The sequence below is a fragment of the Cryptomeria japonica genome, chromosome 4 (genome assembly GCF_030272615.1).
Source record: "Cryptomeria japonica chromosome 4, Sugi_1.0, whole genome shotgun sequence".
NCBI classification, from domain to species: Eukaryota; Viridiplantae; Streptophyta; class Pinopsida; order Cupressales; family Cupressaceae; genus Cryptomeria; species Cryptomeria japonica.
In genome coordinates, this window is record NC_081408.1 from 185,264,196 (window position 1) to 185,277,062 (window position 12,867).

Consider the following 12,867-nt stretch of genomic DNA (forward strand, 5'->3'; position numbering starts at 1 on the left):
CACTTTAATGGAGGCCATGAAGGAGTTCTAGCCAAAGTCCGCCATACCTTGGAGAGGTTGGCAAAGTGCGCCAAAACTTGAAAATGGAAATTCAAAATTCGAAAAAATCCACCTACACATTGAAAAGTCAAACAAAGATGCCAGTGATGTCACTAAATCCACTGGGATTTCAAAATTAAATCCAAAATGAAGAAATATCTAAATAAAAAAAAATCCTCAAAATAAATCCAAAATGGAAAGTTTTTTTTGAGAATATTGAGGGAATATTAAAAAAATTATTGAGATATTAATTCAAAAGGGAAAGTTTTTTTTGAAAGGGAATATTGGAGGATTGATTAATATCTTCAAACTTAAATCAAAATGGAAAGTTTTTTTTTAGAATTAGAAGTATGAGTTGGATGATTTTAGGGGTTTTGCTTAACCTTGTCTACATATACTTCATTATCAAATTCATTATTACACCAAGAAGTTCAAAATTACTAAGGAGAGCTTAGTAAAGTATGCCAGTTTGAAGATCATCTGGAGAAAATTCTAGATATTGCTGGAAGTGGGATAATATTTTTGGCAGAAGGCTTACAGATTTCTGGAGAAAGGCATCTTTTCTGAATTTTCTGAATATTATGGAGAAAAGTCTAGCCTTACTCCTATCCAAGTCAGAGGTGAAATTAAAATTGTGAATTTTCTGAATATTTTCCAGAATTTAATAAATGATTTTTTTTCAAAAAAAATTTGGAGGAAGAAAATCATTTTTTTTTGGCTAAGTATGATTTTTTTTTGAAAGTTTTGACACTTGGTGGTAACCACAACCAGCTTTAAGATTGAGGGTTTTAAGGTGAAAATTCGATTTTTATGGCTAAGTATGAGAATAAAAAAAAAAATGGAAAATTTTCCAACACTTAGCCATTTCACAGCCCCGTTATTTTCAAAACTTAGCAAATCATTTTCTAACTTTAAAATTTCCATCATTTGCCTGCAGGCCCTAGACATTATGAAATTCCAGGTAAACAAAGATGCTCCTCCGGAGTCGAGGATGACTTCCAAGTGGAAGAACATCAGCAACACCAACCTTGGACACATCAATCTGAGGGAGTTTAAGAAGCGAATGTTTGGTCTGGACAACCTTGTGCCTACCACCATTGCGCGAAAAATGATGAAGAGTGGTATCGTGCACGCTGTCGGCTTCCTCCCCACCATGCAGTGCAATGAACTAGTAGTTGAATGTGTCAAACACTACAACCCCATCAGTAAGGATATTGTTGCACCTGATGGAAGAGTGTTGGCGAATGTCAGCGATGAGGTCATCATAGAGGCCTTTAGGATTCCTGAGTACCACAACGCAGTATATATGACCAAGGACGAAGCTGACAGTCTGTACCACGACCACCTGGAAGAATATGATGCCATAGTTAATCATTCCTGGCTAGACAAGCCGGGAAGGGCGCCTCCAAACTCCAGAGAAAGAGCCTAGTGCCAGCATACTTCAAGGAGGACATTGGGGACATGATTGTCTTGCTCAATAGAATAATAGGAAATCCTCAGGGAGCTCCATTCGAACCCTGGCTGTATTATTTCATTAATGAAATAATCAATGGAGTAAAAATGATAGACTGGGCCCGTATGATCAGCAACAACCTAGACAACCAGCTAAGGAATCTGGAGGCGAATAGGACTTTGTTCATGAGTTCTTACTTGTTCTATTCTTTAGCCAAGACCTACAGGTACAGAGGTCTCACTTGTAGAGGAGAAGTTGGGAACAAGGAGAACCAATTTCTAGTATATGATTGCTATCCCCAGCTCCATATGGAGGAGAAGTTCCATTTCAAAAGGGTGAATGATACCTTCCTGATGCACATTACCCGGACCCTTCAAGGTGGCCTGCACCAGAGGCTCTCTCAAGAGTCTATGGACTTCATCGGTCGGTTCGAGTGTTGGTACATCCAATATCCAAAGTTCACTTACCTCCGAATTCAGGGATTCTCTAGGCCCCCATACAAGCTTCCAGCTTACCCTACCAACCGAGTGGTGTTGCTCGAGGTTGCGAGACAATTGCAGGAGTATATAGTGATTCAAAGGGATAAGCAGAAGAAGGCAGGGACATCCTCACTTACAATTGGTAATGGGCTGGAAACATGTCCATCATCACAGGCTGTAGCTACCGCTGAGAAAGAATTGGCCTGGTATCCCTTCTACCAATATAAGGCAAGAAAAGATTTTGATCCATTCCATAGGATAAAGAAGATCGAAGGGACAACGTTTGAGCACAGACTGGATCTAGAAGACTACTGGGCTAATGCAGCCGATAGTTTCAAGATCCGGAAGAGGTTCTGGTCAAGAATTCCTTCGAGTATGGTGAGAGCAACGGAAGTATTCAAAGTTGCCGATCAAGCAGAAGAAAGCCTAGAGCTTCAGCAGCCGGGTTTTGAGAAGATGAAGAATGAACCCTTAGTCTTGATAGATTGGATAGAGGGAGAAAAATCAGATCTAGCAGACCTCATGAGGTCGGTGGTTGAGTACTCAAGGTGGTGGGCGTCTGAAAAGACAAAACAGTTGAAGGCCAAAGGTGTGGTTTTAACTTATGAATTAATGGGAGTAGATGATACTCTGTCCGTCCATCCTTGTACCTCCACCGGTGATGCTCGGAATCCAGAAAGTGTTGGATCTCGAAAGAGAAAGGAGTTGGGTGGAAGCTCCACAAAGGTCACAAGGAAGAAGGCTGTAGGTGAGAGAAGAGAATCTAGCGAAAGTCACTCCATCCTAAGTGCTGCTTTCATTGCGCCTGATCAGAGTACCATTGGGGAGCAAGAGATGAACATCTATGTGATTGATGATGAAGTAAGAGTGCTTTCCCAGCTAGTTGAGGAAGTGGTGGATAAGGTCTTCTGAACTCCAGACAGGGGGCAGAATGAAGCCCCTACAATCTTCTTGGATGGCATACCAGCGAACCCAGGAGAAGCAAATGATGAGTTTGATCGAAACACTGTAGAACAATCAACCATTCCTGATTGGCTGAGAGCAAGGATAAAGGCCAAGGTTCCCAAGGATGCCCACTTAACCGAGGAGGTTACCGCAGCATTCCTGGAGAAGGTGAATGAACCCACTATAGCTAAACCGCCCAAACCAGCCAGGAAGTTTTCCCTGATTCAGAGAGACAGTGCCGGATTCAGGACAATCCAGATAGCAGTACCCAAAGAAGGGAAGACTAGAGACAATGTCACCGCAGATGATTACAAGATTACCACCATAGAGATGGGTAAGCCTACCCAGGACCGAGAGATCCAATATTTTGATGACTCCTGCAACATTCTAAAGACGAGGCTGGCTCATGAAAAAGAAAAGAGGAAGAAAGTGGAAGAAGAGAACCAGCAGTGGAAGAAGTATGTTCTCCATCTTACCAGCCTGCTCAACCATGAAGTCTTGGCTACTCCACCACAGCCTCTTCAACAGGGATCAATGAAGGACTATGATGATATGAAGGGATCATACACTCAAGAAAAGGAGTGGATTTCAGACGCTTTGATACGTGCTGACACCCTGGTAGAAAACTTAGTATCAGTGCATGAGGCAACTTCTTTGTTGATTGATCGTATCCAGGATCTAGCATCCAATTGGGAAGAAGAGGATGAAATTCAAAATGAAATACTCCCTCACCTGAAGGTTATCCGAGGCATGTCAAAGAGGAGCTTAGTGGATGCAGGCATCATACAGACATGAGACAGGTACGACTTCGGCACGTGATACTATGCTCTGGTCACTCGGATTGAGGTTCTGAAGAAATCCGAGACCAAGTGTTTTGAGACAGAGGCAAGGGTTAGAGAGATCCTGGGCAAGGTATTCCGTGTGGCGTCAGAGATCTGGAAGAAGGAAAGCCTAAGGGAGAAGCATTTACAAGTAGAGAACCTGAAAGCCAGGATTCAGGCAAGCTTCTTCCGAGATTTAGGGATGATTAACAAAGGCGATCTTTCGAAGATTGCAAACTTCCTCTCCATCGACGACAACTTCCTCACCCAAGTAGTGGAGTGGGAAGGCATCCTTGCCACATGCGCCGACGATGTGGATCTCATCGACTTCTAGATTGGCGGTTTGCCAAGTGTCACCATGGAGGAGGTCAAGCTCGTGGTGTCCAGATATGTTGAATCTTTGAAAGAGGAAAGTGGTCACTCACCTCAGTAAAATTAGCTGCTACGCCACTTGTCACTCTTTCATTTGCTTGAACTGATAGTATTTCGGGAAACCCTAATTAGGGTTTAGGACTTTCAGTCTTGGCCCTTGATCGCTGTTTGATCTCGGCCATTCGTTTATTTTTGAGAAACTATATAAGGTTGCCTCCTCTCATTTGAAAAGGGTGAGGTTTTTGATGTATTGTTGCTTAAGGTCATTTCCAGATAATATATTGCATGTGCGCTGCTCTGTAATCTCTATTATTTGAATGATTTGCATGGTTTCAATTGCCTCAACACTTAGTTAGAATTAATTTAGATTTGCTTTCATTGTTGTTAATTTGAATGAAGGATTTGATAAGTGTCAATTAATGGTGTATCTCCGCTCACACTTTTGGTAAATGGATGATTTCCATCTTGCCGTGTAAAGTTAGTCTGAGCCCATCCCCTGTGCATCCCAACATCTCGATCATAAGCACAACCCATTGAAGATTGCACCGACCTTGTGTAGTTGTCCCTAGTGTGGCGAAGCAAGGTTTGGTTCTCGAGAGCACCCAATTGACACCGTCTCCAGAATTCGTAGGATTAGATTAGCCTTCCTAAACCCTATCTCTTTTTCCCTTTCTTTTGAAAGTCTAAATCCCAGAAAATCCCCCCAAAAAAAGAAGAGCCTAAATTGCTAAATCCATCTAAGTCCAGCAGTTCAAAATACTTGTCAAACGTAAGTCCCCCTTGAAAATTTCAGCATACACTACCCAAGAAGCTATTCCCCTAAAGTCGCTTGTTCGCACATATAGACCTTGGAATCAGCAGTGATTTTTCAGGAGAGGATAGAATACCTTCGGGTATCCTATCCTAATGTTTGGTAGATGATAAAACAGACACCAACAAGAACCTCGGGGTTCCGGAGTTCTGGGGAAGGGGAAGGAGACGAGGAAAAGAACTTCGGAACCTCGGGGTTCTGGAGCTCCGGGAAAGGGAAGAAGAGACAAGGAAAAGAAGTTCAGAACCTCAAGGTTCCGGAGCTCCGAGAAAGGGAAGAAGAGACTAAGAAAAAGGAAAAGAGGAGACCTAGCAAAGGAACTTCAAAACCTCGGAGTTTCAGAGTTCCGAAGAACTGGAAAAAGGCTAAGGGAGGAACTTCGGAACCTCGGGGTTCTGGAGAAGAGGGAAAAGGCAGCAAGGAAGGGACTTCAGAACCTCGAGGTTCTGGGGAACAGAGAAGGAGGCAAGGAAAAGGCGAGACTTAGCAAAGGAACTTCGGAACCTCGGGGTTCCAGAGTTCCGGGAAGGGAAAGGGCCAAGGGGAGGAACTTCGGAACCTCAGGGTTTCGGGTATTTGGAGAAAAGAAAGGGAAGGCTAAGGAAGGAACTTCGGAATCTCAGGGTTCCGGAGTTCCAGGGAAGGGAAGAAGAAGAGGAGGGAACTTCGGAACCTCAGGGTTCTGGAGTTCCGGGGAACATGAAATAAAAGGAAGCAAAGGGAAGGGACTTTCTCCAAACAAGGCAACACTTCTCACCTCATAATTCCTCTGCTTTTCTCCTTGATCAACTAGGGCAGCGCTGGTCCATGGATCGTATCTCTGATCAGTTCTTACTGATGGACCAAGGGTGTCATAAAATGACAACAGAAACCCCTTGCCAAACCATTTCACTCCAGCCCCTATTAAACTCCTGATTTAACTGTTTTCGCAAATTGTCTAGCAAAAACTTGAACTTTTAATATCTTAGAAACAGGAGGCATTCTGGTTTGAAAACTTTCCACATTGTAATGAATAGCCTTATGATTGTCCTTGTAAAATATTTTTGCTCCATCTCTTATAGATTTTCAAATTTTTGAATTTTTTGCAAATCTCGGCAGGTTGCATCGCTGCTTCTAAGGGTTCTGACTACAATGGAGATTTTTCTTCCACATGGTGTTAAACTTAATATTTGAGGATAATTAGGGACCCTTTTGACTAGGAACAATTCTACACAAGACTTTGGACACAAAAAGTTTAAATTTGGCAAGTTTAAAAACGTCCCTAAAACCACTACTTCAAGTCCATATCTAATATCAAACAGCTGTTTTCTCTTTCTCAATTGTGAAATAAGGAGAAACCTTTATCTTTCATTGTTCTGTTAGTCTAAAGTTTGATATCTCCAGACACGACATTACACCTCTCCCTCTAAGTTTTTATATTCGGAGAGTGCCTCTTCTATAGATGGATGCGGCCCTTGATTTTGGCTTCTCTAAATATTTGAGTGCTAATGCCTAATCTAAGATTCAAGGTTTGAAATTGGGATTAATGTTTCATCCTCAACCATACAATATTAATTGGTTGAATTCAGATATCGAGAAATGTGTCACAATATAGTGCTGATCGGCATATGATGTCAAACCATTTCAGGATTAATTCGTTTGTGATGTTGTGCCATAGGAGGTAGTGTCATGCCCTACCTGGGAAATTTTTTTATGTCACAGCACCATGGTGTATTGAGTCTAGGTCCTTAAAAGAGTAATTTACATTGGAGCAACATTAAAGGATTATAGAGGTCAGTTCTGAAGCTTCACTTAATTAGTATTAAGCAGTGCTGTAAGGTGACAAGGAAAACTAGGATGTTTATTTATTTAACAGTTGTACCTGAAGAAGAAAATACTTTTTAGTAATTGAGAATTCACAACAAACTGGTTATATTGCTTTAGAATATGGTGACATTTCAAACTACAGACCAGGGTTCCTCTTCATTTTTAGGTGAAGCAATCTATTAGCCTCATTCTAGATCTGCTATTGTCTAATACTCCTTCACACCACGAGTTTTGTTGGAGGATGATAAGATAAAATGCCAAAGTTAAAAATTGATACACGCAGAATGTATCATACTTGTTCTTCACCATGTAGCAATATACCCATGTAAGTGCCAAATAAGGATGGAACATGCAGGTTTTGTATTGATTACATGTCTCTCAACATGGTAACAATGAAAAATAGATGCTAATTCCCAGAAGTTGAGATTTATTGGATCAACTTCAACTTGCCAACTATTTTGCTGAGATAGGCCTCAAGTCAGGTTGTCATTACTTACATCTTGACCTCATTGATATTTGAAAAGCCACATTCAATGCAAAGTTTGCTTGAAGAGTTAGTCATGCCATTTGGCATAATGTGGGAACCAACGGCATCCATGAGAAGAACATCTGAATCATTTTTAACCAATTCTCCAGACCTTGCATCAACATAAGCTGTATAGTAACTTAGAAAACTGCTTTAATTTTTGTAATGAAGTAAATTAATACTTGTGGTACATTGTTGAATGTGGGGTTATGTTGAACTGGAATAGAATTGATATTTTGAGTCATTAAAGAATAGCCACTAACAAAGACTCTTGTAGCTTTCTAGGCCTTGAAAACTTATATGGGAAGTTCGTACTTGATTTTACTTTACATTTACAATCTTTGCTTAAATAACCAAAGGTAGTGTCAACGTAGTATTCACTTGGTCAAACTAGAAATTGTTTGAAGAATAGAAAGATGTTCAATATCACTACTTGTCGTATCAAAGATTCAACAATGATTTTATATGTAAACCAATGCACCTGGATATGCACTTAGTTCAGTTCCCTACTCAACATGGAGGTCCAATTGCCTACCATAGTGTGGCTTTGACCTAAAGTATCAGAAAAGGCCAAACATATGATGAATTGTATGCCATTGTTCAAACAGGCAAGCAATGTAAACATTGCATTCTCGGAAATCATGCATATGGACTGTACCCCTTAGCAGTTCTTGAAGAGATTAAAACAAGGTGCAATGAGCAATACCATAAATGGTTAACTTACTTGCAATTGCAGCAATTCTACCTGAAGATCCAGCATAAGAAAGGCAACACAAATCTGGTAGTTGGGTGTTTGATTCTTGCACTAATTAAAGTGTTGCTTTTCTTATTTATATGAGTGTGAGATTCAAGGATCTCTGACATAAATCCTGATTTTTCTGAGACATCATATGTTGAAAGATGGGAAGTCAGTTATTTGCGATTTGCAAGTTACTATACTATACCACTTTGGACACCTTTGTGTACCACCAGGTGGTTTCAAAAGTTAATAAATGGGAAGCACATTTCTGTAAGGTAGTCGGACACTTTGGAGTAGTGAAAACACTAGGATTTTGGAAGAGATTACTCTATCAGTTACATATTAAAACATTGAAAGATAGATCAGGTCTTGTATGATATCCATACCTTCCAACAAGACACAAATATCATGTACTCGTTTTCTAATGGCAACCTGACCTTGGGAGTTAGTCTTATTGGACTTGTTTCTAGCAGTGCTCAACTAAAAGTGTTCATTCTTGTATTTTTTAGTTGCAGATAAATTCTCTAAGACAGCTATTTCAATGTTCCATGGGTCATGTCTCCTAGATCTGAGTGATATCTTGCGGGCTTGGGGACATGGAGAAAATGTCACCTTCCATTCCCCTTTGTTTTGGTCTTTTTAGAGATTTCTTGGCATCCCTTGGCTGTCACCTGGATGTCCCAACATCCCCTGGCCATCCCCAAGATTTAGGACAAATCCCATATCAAACACATAAAAACAGAAAACAAACAAATTAAAAAAACTTAAAACAAATGAATCCCTAAAAGTGGGGACCACCAAGGTCTCCCAACCCAAAATTTAAAACACACTTCCATTGCTGTTTTCCATTCACCAAAAGAGAAAAGAAAAATAGAAGAGGAAAAAGGATGAAGAGCAGTTCCTGAGATATCAATCAGATGATGTATCCCAAAGATGAAAAACTCTTAATCGGCAATAAATCTTTTGGCCGAAATTTTTTTTAAAATCGGGAATCGGCAAAAAACCGGCAATAAATTGGCAAATTTATCGAACATTTGAAAATATATAATTTTTTAAAACATAAAAAACAAACACACATATACACTAAATTTATAGAACACAATAACATATTACTGGTTTCCATCATATATAAATCATATATGAAATTATTGGGGTGGGCAGCAATATGTGAGTTCTGCTGGTTATATAAAATGTTATAATTTAGCACTACATATTTAGCACTACTGGTTTATGAAATTTTTGTTTTTCAGAATCATGTTATAAAAAATGTGCTCTTAAAGTTTATTTCATGTGAATTATATATAATTATAAAAAAATGTAGCACCCATATTGTATGTAATATATATAATTATATATTTATATATATTAAAAGAATTAATGAGCAAGCATTCGAATGATAAAAACTTTTGAATGGTGTCGGATGGATGAAGCTGAAATCACGTGGAGGAAGCCGAAATCGCTGGCGTCAGGCGTTGGGGAGCACAGTCGCACAATGAAAAAACCTGTTTTTTATTTGGCCTGTGTTTTGTTTATTTGTTTTAAGTTTTTAGTATTTTACTTTTTACTTTTTAGTTTTTTAGAAATTAGGGTTTCATTTTTTAAGACGCAATATATAAAAATTTAATCGCGATTTTATCCCGATTTTTCCTGCCGAAAACTTGCGATTTTCCCGGGAAAATCGGTCGCGATTTTATGACCAATTAAATCAGCTGGCTATTTGCCTCTCGATAAATTGCGATTTAGCCAATTTTTCAGCGATATTTTCATCTATGATGTATCCAGTCTCTGAGCTTGTCGCTCAATGTACCTATGTATTATGCATGATGTAACATTTCTTTTTTTGGCATCTCTCAGTATAAATCATGTTTAATATTATGTCTATGATTATTGGTCTGTCAAATTAATCATGTAACTAGTGAATTACTATTGTACTTAAATCTTTGAAATTCAAGCTTCTTTTGGTTTCATGTTTGTTTTTTAAAGCATTTTTGAACTATTTGTACTTCAAAAATTCAAATGTTAAAATTTTAAAGTTTATTTTAATAGCCACCTCTTCTTGTAAAACATTTATCTGTAAAAATATTGACGTCCCTGAAATTTGGAGAAACATTGAGCTATCCTAATACCTTTGTAGAAATCAGTCTCAGCATTTTATACAGCATTACACTTGATATCTGTGAGACAGCTTAGCTGCTGTTTCGATGTTGTCTGGCTTTTGTGCCAGTTGTCAGTTGTTGTACAGGGTTCCAGCGCCCTTTCAAAATCTGTTTTACCCATTTAATAAAAAAATATTACTCTTGATATGTGGGTTCATTATGGTTTGCTAGGAACTATAGTTTCTAACAAGAATTTTTTTAAATGATGATACAAAATTCACTAAATCTAGAACTTATCCTCAAAGAGGAAACCAAAGTGCTAAATAAAATGGGTGTAACTTTTGGAATGTACAACCAAAGTATAAATGCACGTGGGATGAAAGTTTTCCTCTTATTCAACATTATGACAACAAAGCCACAAACAAATTGGCAGGCCACAATCCTTGAGGTTTTATTGATTTTTCAGCCTCTAGTATCTATGGATGTAGTTTATCCAGTGCTGCCAACAATAGAGTTATCTTCAGCTCAAAAGGAAGTTGACAAACCTATAAAGTTCATTGAACACATTTAGAATATTTAGCGTCAAGTTCTTGACTTCCTGCAAAATACTAATGTGAAGTATAAGCAATATCCAGACCAGCATCACAAGTGATATCAATGCAATTTTGGTAATACAAAATTTGGTCACGTCTCCTGAAGGAGAGACATCCTCATGGAAAGATCAAACATGTTCAGCATGGACCGTATACAATCAAGTAGGTGGAAGATGCCATCCTTGAGCTGAACCTTCCATCCCACATTGGGCTGCACCCACTTTTCAATGTTAAGTTTGTAGGAACCAAAAATTCACCATTTACAAAGTTGCAGTATACATGTAGACATGGATCATAGTCAAGCATACTAAGAACCAAGAATCTACATTTACAGAGTTGCCAAGAAAGATAGATCACTTACCAAGGTAATTGGATATATAGAGCTTGAGAAGAAATCCATTTTTAGTTTCTTAGCTTGCCACGGTGTGGACTATTTCTTTTCAAGGAGGGTTGATTGATCCTAGTGGCAATATAAGTGTCGTTGTCAAGTGGCAATATGAGTGTCCTAGTCAAGTGCCAATATTCCTTGAGTCTGCCTAGTCCTAGAAACTCCACAGTTTTGTGTAACATTCTCATCAAACACTCTAGCCTGATGCTGGTTGGTGCTAGCAGAAGAACCTTAAGAAAGCTTTCAGACGGCCTCATCCTTTCCTCGTACACGTCTATAGTATTAAGGCTTTTCACAAGCCTTTTTTAGTTTATCTATCTGTCATTGTAAAAATATATTTTTGAGTGCACTCCGTAGTAATTCTGGAGAGATTTCTTTTTGTTTCTCAAGGCAATGGAATCTACAGAATGAAAGTGAATCTAGAAACAACAAGTAGAGACATCTTATTTTGTCTTGCTGGCCTTGCTTGTACCATCAAAATAAATGCTATGTTATATTTGAAGACATACTGTTGTGATTGCATAAAGGATTTAGTTTCCTAACGGATATATATTCAAACAGGTGCTTTTCAAAGATGGATTATTTCAGTGGAAACGCCTAGAAAATCTCATTGTGCTGGCAAAAGAGCAAGTGGCCATCATGAGTCGGAGTCCAGCATTGCAAGAAAGAACCAGGCAAGGAACTATCTTTCTAAAATGTCTTGATTTCTTCTTTCTACACAGACACAGCTCAGTGTGAATTTCATACTTTTGGATGCTGTATATTTGCATTCTACATGTGTCATTTTTTTAATCAATCTAATTTCTCTCAATTGTAATGAACATTAACTTTTTCAGTAGGAAAAATAATAAAGTTGTATCATACATACTAACGTATTTATAATCACTTTTTCTCACTTGAGGTGATCCACAGACAAGGCATAACAAATCAGCAAGTTGAAAGAAAACTAGATCTGACAGATACACTTAAAGATGGTGCTAGAGTGGTAATGGTAGATGCTGGCATTCGCCGTCAACTTCTTTTAGCCTTGACAGAGGATTCAAAATTGCATATTAAAGAGGTCAGCTTGATGAATATAATTTTTCCAAATTTAGCTCATGACTTTGTGGACAAGGTTTTAGTCTCTTAGCTTTTTACAATGCTACTGTTACTAAATAATTCCATCTAACAACTTTTGTTGCAGCTTATGGATATTTACAGATTAGTTGAAGGGGAATTTGATATTCCCTCATTAGCTATAGATCTTGTTCAAGGCAAGTCATATATTTTTTTCTAATTTGATTGTAATATATGACAACATTTTTATTGCTCTCATTTGATTGATTTCAGTGTGCCAAAATTCATTTTTATTATGTTGCTAAATTGCTTGGTTTTTTCACAGGACTGCCAGCTGCTACACGAGATATGATCCTGTCTTGGAGTGAGTCTGTTCTGCTAGATCGTTGAGAATGGAAGTGTAAGCCATTGTAACTTTTGAGTTTTGGGGATTATTTTAAGTTATTAACGTCATAAGTTATTCTGGAAACTGTAGGGAGAAAAAAAAATTAAATGGTAAGTTATCTTAGCAGAGATTTAATAGGCTTGATGGAAACTGTTCCTCTTGTAGTAGAAATATCTTTTTAATTCAAATTCTAAAGAATACTCAAGGAAGGGTGCATGTTTACCCATCATTTAAATTTGTATTTGTATATTACAAACCTTGGAATCAATATTGCTATAGATTCTTGTATTTTCTATGCTTGTGCAAGTTGTGCTATGGACTTATGAATGAATCATTGATTTCATTATTTATGGCACCA

At 38.3% G+C, this 12,867-nt stretch overlaps 1 protein-coding gene across 1 annotated transcript in view; it reads left to right on the forward strand.

Moving 5' to 3' along the window:
• The window catches only part of LOC131028080 (protein ACTIVITY OF BC1 COMPLEX KINASE 1, chloroplastic), a 197,635-nt gene extending 184,768 nt beyond the window's left edge, over nt 1–12,867 (forward strand). Inside the window, exons 12-15 of the mRNA XM_057958288.2 lie at nt 11,630–11,742; nt 11,981–12,128; nt 12,252–12,321; nt 12,450–12,867. Of these exons, the coding sequence (XP_057814271.2) occupies nt 11,630–11,742; nt 11,981–12,128; nt 12,252–12,321; nt 12,450–12,514 (396 nt within the window). The 3' untranslated portion in view covers nt 12,515–12,867. The remainder of the gene's footprint in view (nt 1–11,629; nt 11,743–11,980; nt 12,129–12,251; nt 12,322–12,449) is intronic.